This window comes from Protopterus annectens, chromosome 8.part0, assembly GCF_019279795.1.
Source record: "Protopterus annectens isolate FY-2018-M chromosome 8.part0, PAN1.0, whole genome shotgun sequence".
NCBI classification, from domain to species: Eukaryota; Metazoa; Chordata; order Ceratodontiformes; family Protopteridae; genus Protopterus; species Protopterus annectens.
In genome coordinates, this window is record NC_056741.1 from 1,264,826,990 (window position 1) to 1,264,848,864 (window position 21,875).

Consider the following 21,875-nt stretch of genomic DNA (forward strand, 5'->3'; position numbering starts at 1 on the left):
TCTGGGAACAGTTGGGATGTATGGGTAGGGTGGGGACATACCGGAGGGATATTTAAAATCTATTTTAATTTATTCTAATAGAAGAGGTGTGAAAGTTGCTGCGTTTCTGATGTAGAGCTGCATGGATAAGAACAAGTGGAGAAATGTATTCATTTTCCTCCATTTAACTGTTGAGGTTAAATGAAGTTGGAGTAAAAGTCTGGGAAGAACCATATGACGAGGGAATTTTATAAAAATTTGTATGGTGGATAGCGTTTAGAAAGCGTTTTAATGACGGAAAGTATAGAATTTAAAATTAAAAGAATGTTAAGGAAATAATGGATGAGCACTTAAAAATTGAGAAACTTGTATGACAAGTTAATGCATTATCATAAGCAAAGATTTTTCATAAAGGTAAGAGAAGTTGTCACTTATTTTCCTAAATAAGTTGATAAAATAAGGAAGTTAGGGGTTGGCATATATGTTAGATGCAGGGTTTGATTCTCACCTTTAAGGGAAATTGTCTAGGCTTAAAATGGCCTGCAGGGCAGCTAGCCTAGTACTTACCCTATGAACCAAAGAATGGATGTGATATGAGAATGATACAAAATATAATGAAATTGTAGATAAAATTTATGAAAAGGAAACCCTGACAAGCAGGAATGATAAAAATCTGAAGGTACTAAGGCCTGGAAATGTAGATTACTGTGTAAGAAATGCTGGAAGTAATAGTGTGAATAGGCAACAAGACTAGACTGTTATGAATTTACAAGTGAATGGAGATGGGAAGAAAGTGTCTTTCTGTAGAGTATTAAAGCAATGGTTAAATGAAGGGATGGTGCAGTGAGACAAGTTACATGGGGGGGAGGCACAAAAAATTGGAGACCTATAACTTTAGGGATTATAATAATTTATAAAAAAAAATACATAAGAGCAAAGGGTTATGAATGAAGTAATAGGAAATAGCATGTTTGGTGCAAAAGGAAATGAGTGATTTCTGAAATGAGGTAAGACCAGTTGCATGTGCTGTAGATATGGCATTTGATAAGTTAGTCATGAGGGGATGTGGGAAATTATGGAATCATGAGGAATTAAAGTATGTAGAAACAATATAAAAGTGGGAAATTATGGAATCATGAGGAATTATGGAATCATGAGGAATTAAAGTGTGTAGAAACAATATAAAAGTGTTATGAATAAGTAATGGCAAATAACATGGATATAAAGAGAGTTCAGGGTAAGAAGAGGAGTTAAGCAGGGGTGTCCTTTAAGTGGGTGTGCTAGTAATGAATGCAGTTATTCCATTTTTTAACAAATGTAGTTTGGGAAATGGGGGGGAAAGGATCTTTGATACCAGTATGTCTGTCTTATGCAGATTTGATTTATTGTAGAAAGAATGGGCCAGATTCTAAAAGAGCTGCTCTGTCCTAAGGCCTTACACTGAGCAAATTTTTTGAAATATTTGTAAACCGGCTTGCACCAGGGGCCAGATTACAAAAGACATGCTCTACAGAGCAGGTCTTTCAGAATCAGGCCCAATAAATGAGGTGTTTAACTTTTACTTCAAGATTAAATAAAGGAAGGGTTTGAAGAAATAAAGATGAATGGGATTTTATTACAACAAGAAGGGAATTAAGTATTTTCAAGGTTATGTCTAGGGTATATGAAAACATGCTAAATTAGTAGAAAGTGAAACTGGGAAAAAAGGTATGGTCGAACAATTTATTATACAATAAAAAAAAGGTGTGGGGTAGTTTATTTCCAGGATAAATAGAAAAGGCATTGCTAAAAACTTGGGATTTAAGATTGAATCCTTCTAAAAAGGAGTAAACTACACAAAAGGTGTTCGTACCTCATCTGTTCAGATTTTTGGTGAATGCCCAGACTTTTGCCCGATATTTTTGGTCTGTCATCAAATTTATGCTTTTTCTAGCGCATAATTGAGGATGAACCTCAAATGTCATACCTATGAGTTTTAGGCTTCATATCCTTCAGAAAATGCATTCTAACAACTTTCTAAATTTTATAAATGCACTATTTAAAATGTGTCCTTTTAGCCTTTGTCCCCCAAGCACCCACCCAATTATTTCTGGCTTTGTCAAGAGCTCTTTGGCTAAGAGGTTGACAGATATGAAGGTGCTACGTCTGACAGAACTTGGTGTTTTCCTGTATATAATGTGAAAAGGGGATAAAATGGTGGTAAAATTGTTATGGGAGGAATGATGAGATCTGGAAAAGGAATGAAAATATTACTGAAAGAAAGGAATATGCAAAAGTAAAGACTTGTATTATGGACTTTCTCATGAACAAGAAGCTAACAAATATCCCCTTCACCCTCCATTAAAACTAGCCTAGGTTCCCCATTCTCTGCTAACTCCACCATATGACTGGTCTTGCAGAATGTGCTGAATTCCTTAACCATAACCGCTTCTAAATTGGCAACATGGGGAGTCAGGAAAAGACTGGCAGCTGCAAATGTCCCTCTGTGGAGACTCCCATTTCAGACCACCTAACAAAACTGGATATCTGGTTACTGTTGGGCACCTCTATTAGATTTATGCTCTTTTTCTCCTCAGTTGAAAAAAATAAAAATGTCTGAAGATGAAGAAGCTGATACTTTGGTAGTGTGTGCAGACATCTGGAAGTGTTTGTACTGCCGGCACGTTTTTAAGGATATGAAGTCTACCTATTTTCTGGTTAAACATTCACCCTTGAAACTGTTAATGTCCTGTTGCCGCCCAAGATGAAACTCTAAGTGCAAGTCCTAAAGAATTTCATACCCACAATCAATTTTCTCAGGAAAAAAAATTGAAAAGCATAAAAATACCAAATGGGGTGCTTGTCCTGTCTCTGCTGAAACCAACTGAAATGGACTTGATGCTGAAAGGATGGTGCACCCTGTGGATTTGAAAGGCCGCATAATGTTGATTTGCTACATAGCTTTAGGTATGTAAAGGCCCTTTATCTAAATTTGATATGGTGGATATAAAATGGTGACTGCTGCAAAACTGTTCCCATGTTACGGTCATGAAAGGCCCAGCATGTTGCCATCAACTAACCTGAGATCACTAATTTTCTCAGAGATGAATTGACCATTTAAATACAATGGAACTTGCACTGACTGGTTACCAAAAAAGTAATTTTATACTTGTTCATGCTAAATTTGAGACTGCAGTTTGTTGCTCACTTTAGTGGTATTGGATAACTCATAACTTTATATAGCCGTGTTTGACCCAAGAACCATTCAAAGAACTCTGAGAATCAAAAAATTTCCCATACAGGAGTTTTGACTTTTTATCCATTATAAGTGTACAGTAGCAGATTCCAATATATTATGATAATTAGTTTACTTAATATATAAAGAAGTAATATTCTATGTGCTTGTGGAGCTGGTTATTTTCAAGACTTAATGTAACAGTCATCCTTGAATGCTTTGTAAGCCAAAATTGCCTTACCACCAAAATATAATGTATGGTAAACAAATTCAAGTAATTGCACCTTCTACTATGTCACATCTTTTACAGATGGTGAGTGCTTAGTGAATATTTTAATAGATTTCCAGTTTCCGTAATTCTGTTTTATTGTAAATACAGAATGTCCTGTTACACTCCAGTATAGGGCTCATAAAAGGCTTGCATAATTCAACCATATTTTTGTAGCACCTTGTAAATGAGTTTGAAATGTTCTTTCCAAAATAAGGTACCTGATAAATTCAGTACGAAATGCAACTCCATTTATTTTTAAATCTACATATTAGATTTGGAAACTTGTTTGTAGTTTAAATTGATGCAGTAAGGCCAATTGTAATTACAGACCTTTATTGGGCCAAATAAAACTGCTCACGGGACTATTAGAAAATGCCAAACTGAACAGAAGTGAGTCTAAAACAGACCCTGAGGTACCTTGCACTCTAGGTTAATATGGCTCCCCATAACAGTGGCACATTGTTTTTATGTAGTTAACCAGTTCATAATCCAGTTAATCATATAATTATATTCATTATATATTGCATGATGGAGTATCATAAAATCCAGAAACAAAATCCCACAGATAACGCTTCAATAGCTAGCATGATTGGGTAATAAACTTCTATTAATATTCATTAGTGTTTTTTTAATAAGAGTGAAACCCTGTCCTAGATCAGCTTTAATATTTACAGGCTCTAAGCAAAGTTGAATAATGCATCTTTTGAAGCACTTGCCTTGATCTGTAGTTTTTAACTTTCAGTGATCTCCTTTCTTTAGAATGTGTCGCAGAAGATATTTTGTATGATTTAGAAACAGTACCTTGTAAACATCCATTGAAGATTTTATGCAATATAGGACTCTATTTCTCATTTACTTTTAAAACTCCAAAGATCATATTTGAAGCTTGGTCTGTCAGTTACCCATTTCCAAAATTTAAAAGTATTGGTTGCATAGATTGGTAATTACTTGTAGCTCGGATAACTTGTGAACTATAGATGTCATTACTTTGTAGTTAGCATACTAATTTTACCTAAAATAATTCTCCTTCCTACCAAACACTTCAGAACTAATCTTTTCCCCGTCTTTAGCCGTCCTTAAATTGTTCACACTTAAGTCTTGTATATTAATTTTTTAGTAGTTTTTCCTTTTATATTTTAAATAAACTTGTTCCACCAAAAATGTCTTTGTTCTTAAGGTTGCAGCATCTTATCAAAAGTGTGTGGATATTCTAATATGCATACATGATCACAAATCTAATCCTACTAAGATTACTAATCTCATAGTTCAGTAAATTGAAATTATACTTTTTATAAGGCATAGTCTATTTGGTCCCAGAGTACTTTACCTCAAAAAGAGGAGTTAGGATTTGATGTTCCAAGAAGCATGGATGTGTTGACATTTTAAGATTTTCAGGGTGATTAACAAGTGTGTCCAAAATATTAACTGTCAAACCATGACCAGGTATGTGTAAAAATTCCCATCAAAAGCTATGGTACTAGTATAATTGACCTACAATTAACCTACTCTAGCTTTGGGTAATGTAGTTGTCCAATTAGGGTCATGTTACAGTAGTCTGTCATACTTTAATACTGTTGTCTCTCTCCTAATCTTAACAAGGAGAACTCCGCCACCATTTCTTGCTTCTGAGACATATTCATGCTTTGTATAACCTGAGAACACCAGTCCACAACTGTCCCTTACTTCAACTACAGCAACAACAGAGAATATATTTAATGTGCTTATTAGCTCATGTGCTATTACAAACTGTTCTTGCATTGCAGTTGAATATTAAGGTCACCATTGTTTTGGTTTTGCTCTACTCCCAAAAAGGCTTTATTTTCATTTAATTTACTAAAATCAAACCCTGCACCATATGAACTTGGGTGAAATTTATCTTTGCCAAGCACTCTATAGTCTGAAATTTCTCCCAATACCTTAAGTGGAGTAAATATTGTACATAGTTGCCTGACCCAGGTGTTCAATTGCAATCCCTAAGGGGTAATCATTCCTTGAATGGCAGTACAATTTCACTGAAGTGCACTCATTACAAACTTTATTCATTTTATGCAGCACCTGTCTCTTCATATGATTTATTAGGAAATGCAGTACATCATTCACTGCGCAGTGAATCAAAATAGTCTTATAAGCTAGCAATTTCTTGCCTAGCTGGCTAAACATATTTGGAACGTTTTCAAACTTAGTCCAGATAACAATTAAGATGTTACAAGTGTTTCAAGTTTCATCTTAAAGGTCTGAGCATTGAGTCTGAAATATATTTGCTTGCCATTAAGTCTAGGTAATTTTATTGAAGTATTTCCTTTCACTTCATCTAAAAGTATTTTTGGTAAAGTATAGAGGATCTTTGAGCACAAGACCATCTTCCTAACATTCTTCTGTTTTTTTACTTTTGAAAGTCTCCTTTTCTAATGTTTCTTACTACCTGGCCAGAGTTATTGACAAATAACTTCAGAATACAAAGCAGATGGATTTGTTTTTATGCTAATCCTAGCATTAGTTGCCACAGTACTCCCATCTGGTAACTTAACATTAAGGTCCTCACTTCTTACTTGGGGCATCTGTAGAAAACTCCAAGAAATCATTGCCGTTTGAATCAAAGATCTCAGTAAAGCTGAATTTATCTACCTAAATCTTTTTCCTTGTACTAAAGTATTTTGTTTCATTATGAAGCTTCCCTTTACCAGTCTTTTAAGTCCTCTTGCCAACATTCCATGGAGATAGCAATAGATCAAGGTGATATGCTATTCCTTCATGAACAATGTACAATATTGTATAGTTGCTCAAAACTTATACAATTGACATGTAGCAGAAGTCTCATTTCTAAAAGACTTTGCATACTTTGACTCAGCCTCTAATTAGGTCATTGAGCATAGCTATTTACTAAATCTGTTTTATATTTAACAGAAGTGCAGTCACAAAGATTTCAAGCAATCGCTTAATGTAAAACCAATATTTATATTAATACAATTTCAGGAGGAAGTATTTAAGACTAAAAAAATTGTAATTTAGAAAATTAATATCCATTACAGACAAGTTCCTTAATTTCCAAAAACGGTAAGGAAAAATACATTTAACGCTCATTTTCACATAAATGAGTTTTTATGCCCCTGGAATGCTTCTGGGTGTATAATCACTTCTCATTTCAAACATGAATATTTCAGTCAAAATAAAAGTACTGCACCAGTATCTTTAAGGGCATGAAGTAGAGTATAAAAGAAAAACAAGCCATTAACTGTTGATTCTAGTATTCAGAAGAGGTGCCTATTTTATAATCATGCATATATTGACATCAAACCTCTACTAACCTAATCTGGTATATTTGGCCGTAGTGCTCATATTACAACTGTTATGTTATCCAACTATGAATGGATTTACATCATACTCCAATAATGCCTTTGTATGACCATGTAGGAGGCTTTTCTTTTAAATAGGTTGATACATTGGTGTAGCTACAGTGGACTACTATGTTCTAGAAGTATACCGGACTAGTAAGTATTCAGAGTAAGAATCCAAATGGAATGACCTTCACACTTACCTTGCTGCTCAATTTTGAGTAAAATTCAAAACATTTTCCCATCATAAATTCTATGGGAGATTTACACACTTTGTTTTGAAAATGTCACACGTCCATTCAGTTGGTACTTTCCTAAGTACCGAATTAAAAACTCTCCAAGGTAATTCAGGGGATTGTCCTGTATAACAGCTCCAAAAATCTCATCTGACTCAAACTAACATGTCTTTAGATGAAAAACACCATAAAGAATAACTGCTTCACACAAGACTGATTAAAACCAAAAAATGGAGGCTGAATCCAGAAAAATACAAAACTTTAATCAATCTTAGTTGCGTGCTTTTATCTGATAATTCAGGACTTCATCTGATCATAAGAGAGAGCAAGATTTTACATTTGTCTGTGGCTTTACATTTGAGAGCAACCCTATCCAATAATGCTTAACTGGGGTAATTATGTTTATTAATACCTACATGTATCAAAATATTGTATGATTGTTGGAAGTATATGAAAGAATTCATTATCTGAAAGTCTTTGTCCAAATGGACTAATTGTTATCCTTAAGAGACAAAATAATTATAGGTTTAGTCAAGTTTCACCATTGAATCATTCAAATTTCTACCCACCTTACCCCTCTCATTAAGGATGGTTATTATGGACATGTATAACTTATCGGTGCTTTTCAGAAACTGAAAACAGTTTTTTAAATTTTACTACTTTGCACATGTGCTTTTTATTTTAAAGTTTCAATCTGTTTGTGGTCAGGACTATTATTGGGGCATAAATGCTTTGTTGCCCTTGCCATATTGAGAGCATTTCTGCTCATTTCTCAGTGCCTTGTTCTGCCTCAAAATTCTTTTGCAATATTAGTGATATCCTGTAAAAATGAATTATTTTCTGAAGTAATATAAATCTGTAATGTGCAAGTTAAGACATCATCCTGGCCAAATTCAAAATCTTTTGCAGTCTGTCTATACCCAGCTGAGTCAGTCATTCTGCATTTCACACTAATACCGTTGCACAAAGTTCTCATTGTGTGCTTCAGTATCTGTTACACAAGTAAAGAATCTTTGTCTAAGTCTGACAGTTGGCTTACAGGATTAAGGAGCTGACTGAGTCTGAAAAAGGTCTATGGAGAAGAGTGCTCTGCCTTGGAAAACATACAAATATTTGTGGGTGAACATGAGTGATTAACATTTTTCAGGCCAAAGTCTCTGACATAACTAATCTCTCCAAATTGTGTCTGAAGAGACAGTCTGATAAAGTAATCCTTTTATTAATCCCTCTCCTTTAAAGCAGTTTTGTTTACAGGCTCTTTTTGCATTTATATAAAGCCCATGTAAAAAGCATCATATGTATATTTTTCAGTTATAAATGTAATTAAAACCAGTTATGGAACAGAATTAACGCAGCATTGTTTAGTAATAGTCTTATTGCACAAATTATTACAATTGCTTTAAAAATCTTAATATCTACACAAGCCATAATGTATCAACCTTGTGTGTAATTAAAGATGTGTACCTTTAGGAGTGCAATATATAAACTTTAAATCTTCAAACTGGAAAAATTACAATTTACAGTTCAGGCAAGTTTATTTTGTACTTTGACAAGGTTGTTTCCACTAGGCCAATGGCCTATTTTCAGGGGGTCCATACTGAACTACTTCATACTTGACCATGGGGAAATTTTGGTGAGGGCACTGTGGAACACTCACACAGATGTGCAGACGCGCGTGCAGGGACTGGCTCAGAGGCACACTCAGAGGTAGGCGGGTGTAGAGAGACTGGTGCAGAGGTGGGCACAGGGGCGGGCGCAGAGGGGGAGGTGGGCGCAGAGATGGGTGGGTGCAGAGGGAGGCGGGTGCAGAGGGGGAGGTGGGTGCAGAGGTGGGCAGAGATGGGCGCAGAGAGAGATGGGTGCAGAGAGGGAGTCTGGTGCAGAGGGAGGTGGGCACAGAGGGAGGTGAGAGGTGGGCGCCAAGCCAGGTGCAGAGAGATGGGCAGGTGCAGTGGGGGAGGCGGGCGTAGAGAGTGGGAAGGCACAGAGGTGGGCAGAGGGGCGGGTTTAGAGAGGGTGCAGAGAGATGGGCACAGGCAGGCACAGAGGTGGGCACAGAGATGGGTGCAGAGGTGGGGAGGTGGGCACAGAGGCGGGTGCAGAGGGAGAGGCAGGCACAGAGGGATGGGTGCAGAGATGGGCACAGATGAAGGCGGGCACAGAGATGGGCGCAGAGGGAGGTGGGCACAGGGAGGTGGGTGCAGGGAGAGGGGCACAGAGGCAGGTGCAGAGCAAGAGGGGGAGGTGGGCGGGCACAGGGTGGTGAGAGGTGGGTGCAGACACAGGGAGAGGGGGAGGCAGGTGCAGAGGGGGTAAGGTGGGCACAGGGAGGGGTGGGTGCAGAGAGCCTGGCACAGAGGGGCACAGACTGGCACAGAGAGTGGCGGGCTCAGAGGGGCGGGCGCAGAGGGGGTGGGCACAGAGGGAGAGGGGCTGCTATAGTGGTCAGTGTGGGCACAGAGGGAGAGGGCTGCTATAGTGGTCAGTGTCTAAAGAGTTGAGTGGATTTAAGATGGAGAAGCGGAGAATGAAAGCATAATTTAAAAGGAAAAAGATGAACTGGAGGTATACATCATGACATCAGGGGGGTCTAGATTTCTCTTAAAAAATTATGTATGAATGAGAACCAGAGTAATTGAAAGGCATATAGTGGAGTGCGGTGGAAAAAATATTTGGTAGTGAGGAAACCACAGGAGGGATGGATGCTTTAAACTGTTTCGCTGGAGAGTGAGCATATATGGTTAGTGGAGTGACTGGTTTAGACTGAGTACATACTCACCAGAGGGAGGTTGGCATAATGGTTAAGATATTTGCCTTACAAAGTGCAGGGTTTGATTCTCACATGGGTTAATTGGCTAGACTTGGCGCACAAGGGCAGTTAGCCTAGTACTAATGTAAGAACCTCTTGGAATAGAGTTGAGGGAAACCTTGGCAGTAACGCTTTCCAGTGAAAGGGCTGTGCAAATTGGTGATTAGGAGCTGGAAGAAAAGGCCACAGCAAATAGGGACGGTGTTTTAGACCATATCATTCTGTCCTTAGGATTCAATTTCTGATATTAGGGCATTAATACATAATAGGAACCGAACCTTTCTGCAAAATAACTTTTCTGTTGCAAATGTCTCAGTTAAAAATTTTGAAAGGGGAAATGTATCTTCTTGAAAGGAAGTATATTAATAAAAAATGTAAATATGCAGTTAAAAAGACTTTATGAGCAATTCTAAACAAAATGAGCTATTTTTTAAGCTTATGTCAGGATGTGCATGATATTGAAGTTATGGATGACAGAAAAGTATGGACTTGGGGGATGAGATGAGAAGTTTATCATGTTTAAAATAGAAAAGTTGCAGCATATGCCTAAATATGATTAAATGGTTAGGAAGGGGTGTTGACTGCTAGGGGTATGTTTTTCCCATATGGGGATGAATAGTGGCAACGATTTCAACACCTTTTTGTCCAATGTGAGGAGTTTAAGCATTCCAGGAAAAAAAGCTAACCCTATTGTAGCAAATGTGGAACTGAGGAATATTTTACTTTTTGATTCCCCATTAATTAATGAAGAAAGAAAGGTGAAGAAAAAAGGGTGGAAGAGAATGATGAAAGCATTATATTAGGGGTTGGGGAGGTGAGGAACTACAAGGTAAAATGTATATAAAAGATGAACTAAGTGAAATCCAGGAACCAATTAATGGAATACATGAAAGGCAGGTTTATGGCATTAGAAATGAAGAGTGAGCAATGATAAAGTGGGATGTATTGGAGGAAGGGTGAAGGGTCGAAAATAGAGGGTGAAAGATTGGAAAGCATGCAAATGAGGTAAAAGGTAAAGCATTAGTGAATGTGAATAGCATGAAGTGATTAATGATGGTGGTTGGTGTGAAACAAATTTGAAGATGCTGTGCATTTTGTATTGAACTAAGTGTAGAATTTAATGTGGAAAGTCACAAGGACTATAGCGAGTGATGCATATTTGGGTAATGTAGTATTAGATATATGATGGTGGTAGGGAGAGTGTATGGTGTGTAAGAAAAAGGCCAAAGATGTATATGTGTATGCAAATGAAAGACAAATGAGAATTCTAAGTATTCACAGAAAATATCATATGATGGTAGGAGACTTCATTTGTAATTTAAGACGAGAGAAAGGGAACATAGCACAAGATATAAAAAAGCAGAGGTACTAAATAATAGATTAAGGAGGGTGCTATGACACTTGTGTATTTTCAGATGGATTTGGAAAAGCAATGTTTTCAGATTATGGGGTTAAATGAGCAATAGGAGGGAATGAAAATATATAAAAGGAAAGTTAAACCTGAAAGGAAATTGCAGGGATGGAATGTTCGACAGCTGTGGGAAAAGCATATGACAAAGCAGTAGCTAAAATGAATTTGAGAAAATACTGAAGAGATGGGGGAAATCCTTGAAGGAGAATTTCTATAAATATAGTAGTTTTCCCATTTTCAGCAAGATTGAGATGAGAGATAATGAATGCAATAATGGAAGAAGACAGTTAAAATATAAATAAGGAAATCCTAGATGTAGTTAAGGTATTACAGTATATGTATAGTATGGCAAGACAGTGAAATAATTGGGGGGAAATTGAGAGTCAAGATGATACAGTAAAATATGAAGAACCTGCACAAGGTCCAGATATTTTAGTTTTATAAAGAAATGTCAGGTAATGGAAAATGTTTTTCTCTGGAAATCTTGAATGAATGCATGTAAGATGTATTGAAAAAATAAAATGGAGACAAATTACACTGGGGAAATGGTGTGTATGAAGATTAATCAGAAATTGATGGTTGTTGTGATGGAGCTAGACAGAGGTATACGGGGTTAAAGGGAAAGAGTAAATGAACTGCTAAGGATGGTTGAAGTGGTTGTATATAGATAAGGGAAAATGAGATGAAGTAATAGTATGTGATGTGGCAAACGCATTTGATTGTACTGATCCATTAAGATATATTGGAACATTCTACAAAGTAGTAGAAGAAATAAGGATAGTGAAGGCAATTTATGAAAATTAGTGTTACTGATGGCAAATGGATGGGTAGGAAGAAAGGGAATAGTAAAACAGGGTTGGCCATTGAGCATGTGGTTGTCCTTGGTAATGAATGTTGATATACAAGCATGTAGATCAGGATTAAAGGATGGCAGTTGAAGTTGTATTGCATGAAAGAATGTATAGAACAGAACAAATACAGTGCAAAGTAATGAGTTTGTAGAGTTAAGAATAGGAATTTTGCCAGAAGTGAAATGTATATTCAAGGGGTTAAGTTTAGAAGGGAACAAATGAAACAATAGAGTTCTTTTAAATAAGAACTAAAGATTAGTGTGTTTCAGTTGTCCAAGACAAACTCATTTAAACATAGTATATGTAGGCGTTGTTTCCAAGCTGCATGGAAAGTGAATTGTATCTTTGTATTTTTGGGGGAACAAAGCTAAATGCAGTCAATGGATAGTTCTATAATAGGAGCTTAAATAAATCTGGTTGCTTTCTTGTGCTTTTGAGTATTAAGCTGCCAATGAAAATTTAACATTAAATATATTTGGATAATTTTATAATGGGAGCTTAAATAAATCTGGGTTGCTTTATTATGCTAGTCTGAGTATTGAACAAACTGCCAATGAAAATTAATATATAAATGTATAATATCGAAGACTCATCACAACATTGTTTTTTGGATTGTAAGAAATTAAGGTAGTTTGGACATTATTCAAAGAGGTTTTACAGGAAGGTATTTAAGAACATTTGATATACTGACATGCTGTATGGGAAATGTATGTGCAAAACTGCTGTATAATAGTGAGAAGGTTAGATGTTCTATAAAAATGATTATGGTGGAAAGGGTGGGGGGTGACATGGTGGTTGAATATACATCTTGATAGAACCCTCCCGAAACTTGTTAATCTAATAAAACCTCTGCTCTTTCAATAAGTGTCCTAGAATCTCTTGCATCCATCTGAGCTACCACCAGCTTTGACAGGTGGGTCCTCTGTTAACTTTTCATTTGAAGGAGAGCACACTCAGGAGTGTAGCACCCACCCCCATTACACTGCACTGCTGTCAGTATTGGAAAATTTAAGCCAAGGCTGGTATTAAAATAGAGCCAACATCCTTCCACATCAAAAGTGTGTGCTACCTATTGAGCTGCTATTGTCCCAAGCTTAAGTTGCATCTTGCTTTCTGTCTAAAATCAGAGCCTACTTGCAAGGCACCACAATGCTTGTCCCTATAAGATTATAACCAGCCTTGTATCCTAGTTGACGCTGAAAATTTTCAATTTGTTTAACTTGCAAATGGTTACAAAATATACTTTGTTCAAAGCTGTTGCTGCAATAGAAAGCTAATGGATGCTATTCTACTTGTCGCAAATCTTTGTATTTTCTCATTGTATATGACTGTTCCGAGCTTAGACTTGCTGCAGGAGCTAAAGTACAACAACTTGGTGGAATGAAAACATGTACTTTAAACCAGGGAGCTTAAAGCTGATCCCAAGAGGATAAAATAATAAAACTTTACTTCTGCATGCCTGTGCACAATGGAAGAACATGCTCAGTTACATACCACTATGGGTGCTACAGTTTCCCACAGTGACTCTTAAATTAAAACTATAACATTTAAGTATTTAATTCCTCTTAAGATCATGTCCAAAATTCTGTTCTTTGTCATTTTATGTACAATACAATGTATTTGAAATAACTATTTACTATTTTATTGTAAACTACTACCTGGTTACTTACTGTTTTTGTTTATTTTTATTGTAATCTTTAACCTTTGTTATTCCTGTTTGTTTGGAGCTTTTCTCCCTGGGCCTCTACTGAAAATGGACATATATCCAGTTAGACTAGCCCGGTCAACAAATGTAAAATAAAATAAATTCACAGCTCCTTAATTACTTCATTGCTGTGGATAACAAAAAATGGGGTTACTATCCGCCAGATAGTGCACTAGTATAGAAGTAACTGAGTTACTCAATCTAGAAAATCCTTGTTTAGATCTTGCAGACAACTTGTGCCACGGTTGTGTCTTGGGGGTGGGGGGTTGAAAGACATCTCTGCATGGCTAGATGGTATGCATTGCGAATTGCCCAGTTTTCCACTCTTTCAATGAAGTTTAAAAAGATTAAGGTCAACTAGATCGGTCTGCCGGAATTTGAATGATTCATTGAGAAAGTGGACCCACCATAGTATTACTTTCACTGACTTAAATGCAAAGTTTGAATGCCTTTCATTCCAGTATGTTGAATGCTATGCACAAGCAGACATTGCTACAATCACTTTATTAAAAAAAAAAAAAAAAAAAAAAAAAAAAAAAAAGAGTAATGTTTTCTCAGCATTTCCTTTATCTGAGAGTAAAAGCTGTGGACAGATGTACCACTGTGGATATCCTGTAACTGAAAATGTTTCCACATTGGTTTATATTACCATATTATACTGTGCATGCCTTTTAGCTGCTATTGGATTTGTTTTCAGGTGCCTCAACTCAATATTCATTTAACTTGTCTAATACAGTCTGACTCCACTCGGTGTGAGCACTTTGAAGGGTGTACCCCATACAGCTATGGAAACTGTGATGCCTAGTTCTGCTTCAGGTGGTATCCTCCTTGGGCATTACCTCACCCTGGCATACTTTCTGGCTTTGTGCCTTATGCTGCATGGGCCATATGGTAATGTTTCACTAATCTGAAACCATGGAGAGCTTTTGAAGTGAACCTAAATGCTGCTGGAATTGCAAAATGTTAAACTGCAGTTTGGCTTGGTTCTTACTTCTCTTGATTTTCTTATTCTTTAACCACTGATCACTCTAGAGCAGTACACCCCTGATTTTTGTGTGAATTTAACCATTGCAGCTGTTGGAAGGGAGCTAATATTGTTCTCGTGGATTGGTGGTACAAGCAGTTGCTGGCTCATTGATTGCACAGGAGACTTTTAATGCCGATTTTATTTTATACACTTGCATAATGTATAACATGCAGACAATGGGGGAGGGGCAAAACTGTTGGGGGGGGGGCTTTAAAACATTATGCTGTTTCTGCTTTCCTGGTGCAGAGAAGACTGTCCCTTCAGCTGTAAATGTGGAAGGTTCATATAATTTTGTAACCATTTAAATCCATGTTTAAGTAGCATTGTGCTATGCATGCAGTTTATAATGAACTACATCATGGGATGCAGAGCTTAGGTTATCTTGATTCATAGGAATTTTAAAGCATTTCAGTCTCATGGCCATTTTATGCTTTGCCAATAGCTACCCTCTGGCTGTATCCGTAGGAAGGCTAGGCCATTCAAGCCTGGGGTGAATTTGTAGGTACTCGTCCAACCACCTATTTTCCATTTGATCTTGTGTACAAAGTATGAATTCTAGTTGCTGCATCTAGTCTAGTGCTCCAGGTTTCCACTGTCTACTTCAGAATGATAAAGCAGGATTATGTGGATATCCCATAATTAAATGCCTTAAGCAGCAAAGATTAGCATATGCCCAAGAAGGGTGGACTTGGCTTCATTACTTGTACAGAGAACAATAAGATTGTACATGCACTGTTTTTTGGTTGATTGTGCTTTTAATAGGAAGCAAAGTTGAAATGTAAAGAAATACAACTGCTTTGATCTCTGTGGAAATAGTTGACTGACAATACTGTAACTTTAATTTTTAAGGTTTATTTGGGGCCTTCTGTGAGTGTTGCTTGGCTTCTCGTCTAGCTATGCTTTATGGCGACTGTTTCTGCTTACCATGCCTTCCAGGAGCTATGTGCGCACTTAGGAGTGCAATGCGGGAACGTTTTCAAATCCCGGTAAGCTGCAAATTTAACATTTTTTTCTGACATTCTGTAGCTTGTGGCCAGGAAGAGAGCTGGCCCGTGACAAAAGATAACTTTGTGATCCTTGGTCCCCAAGACTATCGAATGCGTCTGTGTGCATTAACCATAATTTATTTTCTCTAGACTTCTACTACTGCTGTATCCCAAAGGGATTTAATTATTTTCTTTCCTCCTGTGACAGCCTGGTGACTAAATGGTTAAGGTTCCCTGTCTTAAGGAATAATTAAGAAATGCAACTAAACTGATGAGGCAATAAAAAATACCTATTCAAGGGATCAATGAGCACCAGCAGTATGTCTTCTCTTTTAGGAAGACCATAGCAAAATGTAGCAACATAAATGCATTCATGGGACCTGATCAGTGTCTCTAACTGGTTTTGTGGGAGGCAGAGCTGCAAAACTACGAGGTGCATAGACAGCAGCAGGAATTGATAACCAGAAAGTACTGAGAGGCAAGATCCAGGGATATTACGAAAAACATGCAGTAAAGTGAAATGGGGTATTCAGCAAGAAGCAGGAGAGGATCAGGGAGATTGTATAATAGGGTAGCAAAAAAAGAAGGAAAGAATGTTTTTTTGTACTTACCTCCTTACTCTGAAAATGCAAGAGATGGATATGAGGAAATTTGATATTGAAGTTGCATGACCCCAGTTAACTTGTAGCAATGTAATAGCTCACTTAAAGAATTTCATCCTTATCTCTCCTTTCTTAGTACCAAAGTACTAGGTGCTAAACATCTTTTCAAATTCCTCAATGCAAACAGGAAAATAGTTGCCTAGAAATGTACCACAATTACAGAGTTTACTGTCTGGGGAAGTGGTTACACAGGAATTTACCTAACTGAAGGTTTTTCAGGGTGCCATTAGTTTCAGGTAGCTTTATGGCTTCCCTTCCTCTTCCTTTGAAACCCAAATAGTTTTCTCACAGACCCCTTAAAGGGGACAAACAAGTGGTGAGTTTTCCTGTTTCTCTGCTTTAACTGGGTAAAGAACCTGGTCAGATTACTTCAGCCATGATATGGGCCAGACGAACAGCCACTGTTTTCATCAAGTAAAGGAAAACATTTTTTCCAAATATGTAAAGTAGTGAAATTCTGTTCTGTGTGCAAGGAGATGACTGACCCCATACTTGGACTAGAGTAAAGAAATGTCATCCTTCCCACGCACTAAGTTGCATTGACTTTGATATGCTTGTATTAACAAAGGACATTTTTCCATATGCACACCATGCTTGCATACTGCTTTGTCTGATTTTAGCTGGTCATTTGCAAAGGGTCAGTAAATCTGTCCTAGGCAAAACTACCTTCTACTTGGACGTTGCATAGTAATATGAGCTATTTTAATTAGAAAAGCAAAGTGTATACTATACTCGGGAGAAAATACTTAAGCTTCTACAGAGTTAAAGCCATTTATCTATACTCGCTACAAGTTATGGTACAGGCTACAAGAAAGACTTTGTGCAGTGCCTTACTTCTGTAGTGCAGGCCTATGAGATATATGCGAATGACCCTTAAGGACATGCCAGTGTCTTGACTGTGGCTTCTGAATGTCCGTGAATTGTTTAAGGCTTTATGGGTACATTCAGGCCAACAAAGCTAAAAGCTAAGCTGCCCCCCCTCCAATCTGTATACAGTCCATGTTTTGGACTTTTGCATCTGTACAGTACAAGCTGAATGTGCAGCTATACTTTTGGAAGCACATGACTTAACCCTACCTGATGCCAATAAATGTTAAGGTGCCTGTAAAATATCCCAAACATCCCAACAAAAGTCCTTAAGGGGTCACTAGCATGTATCCCATGCATGGGCCTCCCACCACAAGAAGTTTGAGGTATTACACAATGAAGACTTGAGCTTGACTGAGTCATGTGACTCGTGTAGATGTTACTAAATGGCTTACATGTCTAACCTTTTACCCTTTGTGAATTATAGTATGACATGCTTAAACAGAATGCACAAAAAGCAAATATTTGCTCTAAAGTAGTGATATATTTGATGCAATGCCCACTCATATTAATGTTTTGTAGTATGCTAACCATAATTAGATCTGTAATGTCTTGCAAAGTGTGTGAGTGGCACTTTTATCTAAGCTCTTTGGGAGTCTAAGACATTTTCTGCTTCATGAAGCTTGGTCTTGACGTTACATGGCAAAAGAATGGCAAATTAAGCCTGCTAGAGTTTGTGGCCTAGAGGAAAATGGTTCATGTAAGTTTAAACTAAGCTACTTTAGGTTGTGGTGTGACTAATCTTATTTTAAGATATAGAGGAAAAGTATAAGCCCACATTCTAACAGGAGGATAAAGAAAGTTATGTACTCACCATAACATTCCATCTGAGTAGTACTTTATTTGTCTTCAACCTGTGGGAATACAGATTATTGGATCCGAGCTGGCAAAGATTACCAGCATCCACTCCGAGCTCCAGACTGCTCCCCTTACCCATAATGCACATCCCTTGCCTTCCATCCCCAGATAGTTTGCTGAACTCACACTTATAACCCGACCTGATAACATACTTGTGACCTATAGTTACAACCCATAAGCTGAACATGCGCCAAAAGTCTGGGGGAAAGGGAGGGACGGTTGAAGACAAACTTAAGTACAACTACTCTGGTGGAACGTTATGGTGAAGTGCATAACTTTTTATCTGAAGTAGTTTTACTTCATTTGATTTTCAACCTGTGGGACAGAGTCCCCAGCTACTAAACTCCTGGATGGCCCTCATGGAAGGATATTCCGGAGCACCGCGGAGCCCAAGGATGCTCTCCTCCTAGATGTCAAATCCAATTGATAATGGGAGATAAACGTATGAGATGAGGACCAATATAATCCAAAGACACCCTAGACCAGAAAGCTGCAGATGTAGCCATGGACCTAGTGGAATGCGCTTGAACCTGACCTGGAGGAGACATGCCTTTGTCCTTGTAGACCTGCAGGATGCATGAAGAAATTAATCTAGCTATCATGACCTTGAAATAGGTTTGCCCAAATAGGGTCTATAGAACGAAACAATTGATCAGATTTATGAAAATTCTTTGTCATGTGTAAATAGAATCGTAATTCTGTGAACATCCAACATGTGTAGTTTGTATTCCATCCTGTTGGTAAAATTGGGAAAGAACACTAGCAAATTTATAGTTTGATCTGCCACCTTGGGAAGAAAGGATGGATTGGTTCGAAGGGAAACTATCTTTATGAAAAATCATGTACGGGAATTTTATGGACAAGGCCTGTAATTCTGAAACCCTTCTAGCAGAGGTAATAGTGACCAGAACAGCTGTTCTCCACGATAAAAATTTTAGATCAACAGTAGCGGCAGGCTTGAAAGGCAGGGTAACCAGAGCTTGGAGAGAACCATAGTAAGGTCCCATGGGGGGGGGAAGGATCTTTGACTGGGGGACGTAGCAAAAAGGTGCCTTTGAAGGCTTTACCCAGTCTAGAAGATCCCAAGGATGCAGAATTCTCACTCACATGAAAACAAGAAATGGCAGCCAATTGAACTTTGACAGTAAAGAACTAGCTCCGTGCTGGAAAATATCTGCTAGGAAATAAAGAATGGCAGACATAGAAGCCATGAAAGGATCTAAACTCCTTGGATAGGCCCAGAAAGAAAAACGTTTCCACTTGCTGCGATAAACCTTTCTGGTTGAAGACCTATGAGCAGCTACCAAAATAGACTTAACTGAGGAGGAAAGTCCGGGAGCCCTAGCAATCATGAGAACTGGAGCAGCCAAGCCCTGAGCTTCAGGCTGTCCAGATTTGGATGAGGCACCCCTGGTGGGTGTGAAATCAGATACTGAAAGGGTCTAGGATCCAAGATGGCGCCAGAAGGTGAGACTAAAGGAAGGTAAACCATACCTGGTGAGGCCAGAATGGGGCAATAAGTATCACCTTGCTCCCCAGTCGACAAGCTTTCTGCAGAAACCTCACGATGAGAGGAACTGGTGGGTAAGCATACAGAAGACTGGGAGGCCAAGCATGAACTAGAGCATCTCTGGGGGGGACTTGTCCGTCAGGGGGTTTAGAGTGAAAAACCTGCTGCGCTATGCATTGGAAGGAGATGTGAAGAGATCGCAGTAAGGTTGACCCCCACTCGCTGAAGATCTGTTCCGCTACTGACTGACAGAGACCACTCGTAAGGCATCAGAATGGTCTGACTTGGCCTGTCCACTAGAATGTTGGACCATCCCGGAATGTGCATTGCGATAAGAAAGCAACCGGTGATCACCCATTCCCACACTCTCATGGCCTCGTGACAAAGGGGATAAGATCTGGTCCCCCTCCCTGTTTGTTGATGTACCAGACTACCGACATGTCCAATTTGAATAGCAGTTGTCCCCCGAGGAAGGCATGAAGGGCCTGCAACGCTAGAAGGACCGCCTTCATCTCTAGGACATCGTCTCTATGGAGGACCACAGGCCTTGGACTGTCCTCCAACAATGTCCCCCCACCTGAGTTGGGAGGCATCTGTGGTTTGGGCCGGGGCTGGAACGAAGGGTCGCCCCTCCAAGGCCAACCTCTGATCTGAACTTAGAAGCTAAAGGTCGGATCGGGAAAGAATTAATAGGCTAAAAAAAGGGAAGGGAGCTGCCCCATCCTGAGGGAGGGGGCTGGAAAGACCCCCCCATCTGGATCTGTGTACGGATAAAGTGCCTCATCTTATCCAGATCCATGTCCAAGAGAGAACTGGTCGACCCAAGATGAGCCCACAGGCTCCAACTTGGCCAGTCGGGGAGCTGAGGCCCAGGAGACTGGGCATGTCTCCTCTGGCTCTGGGGAGAATCTTGGAGACAGGAGCCGAAGGGAGTCATGGATCTGAGCAGACTTGCTTGGTGATGAAAGGTCTGGAGACCTCTTCCTCTTCCTCTTCTTCATCCCTCGACTCTCTCTCCCACTCTACCCCTCCTCTGATCCACTGCCACAGGCTTAGAAGTGTGAGTCCCAGCCTGGGAGGGAGGGGAGACCAGAGGCAGAGAAGCAGGAGGTAATCATGGCAGCTGCAGTGACTGAAGCAGAGGACTAAGAGGGAGGAGCAGTGGGAAGAAGCCCTTTGAGGGCCAACTTGGCCTTTCTGTCCTTCAAGGCTCAGGCGTTAACCCCACACAAATGGAAAAATTAACATTCAGGTGGGCCACACCTAAACACAATACAGTGTGGCCATCCACTGGGGGGAGCTTATGGCCACACTCTGTGCAGCGCTTAAAGATGAGCTTTTTGGCCATGCTTACAGAAGAAAGCGAGAAAACAAAAATTTTCTTCCTATGAGCTAACAAACCCACTCACCATACTAGACTGGCTTAAAAAGGGGGGGGGGGCACCACAGACCAACTACACTAACTATTACTACTACAAACCTACACATGATGCTAAAGCAATGGGGGGGGGAGAAAGGGTACTTAAAATGGCTAAATAAACAGAAAACTTTAGTAAACTTGCAATCCAAAAACACCTTGCTAGCTGGAGCTCTGGAGACATGATGTTTCACAAATCATAATCTTTGCCGGCTTGGATTTGATGCGGATCCATATTCCCACAGGTTGAAGATCAAATAAAGTAAACTACTTCAGATCAGGTTTTTCCACAACAGTCCCATGGGATTGTGATAAAATTCATATACTGCATTGCATATGAAGCAATATGCTTAGTCATCTTTTATTCAGTGGCCTTTTCTGTGGGAATATCCTGAGTGCTAAATGTTTCTCGAGTCTCCCTACCAGTTCCAAAAAGCCTTTTTGGATTTAATGTTTGGTAGTGTAATGAAGCCCAAGTTACAGGTTTCTGAAGTCAAGAAAAAGTTGGCTTAGACGCCCCCTTGTTAAACTAGGGGGTGCTTGGTCCACCACACTTAATGAAAAGCTGCCCCTTAGTGAGTTGACCGGGTCTTGCAGTTAAATGCACACTGATACTTTATCTAATGACACGATCTCTGTATTGGATGGAGCACTGGTGCAGTGGTTTGTGTTGTCGCCTCACAGCAAGAGGTTCTCTAGTTCGATTCTCAGCTGGGGTGCCTTCTGTGTGGAGTCTGCTT

General features: G+C 38.9%; 1 protein-coding gene across 10 annotated transcripts in view; it reads left to right on the top strand.

Annotated features, from left to right (window-relative positions):
• Positions 1–21,875, top strand: part of LOC122809350 (cornifelin homolog B-like) — a 254,939-nt gene that overhangs the window by 70,199 nt on the left and 162,865 nt on the right. For all 10 annotated transcript variants that reach the window (XM_044080778.1, XM_044080783.1, XM_044080773.1 and 7 more), the window contains exon 4: positions 15,685–15,821. In XM_044080778.1, the coding sequence (XP_043936713.1) occupies positions 15,685–15,821 (137 nt within the window). The remainder of the gene's footprint in view (positions 1–15,684; positions 15,822–21,875) is intronic.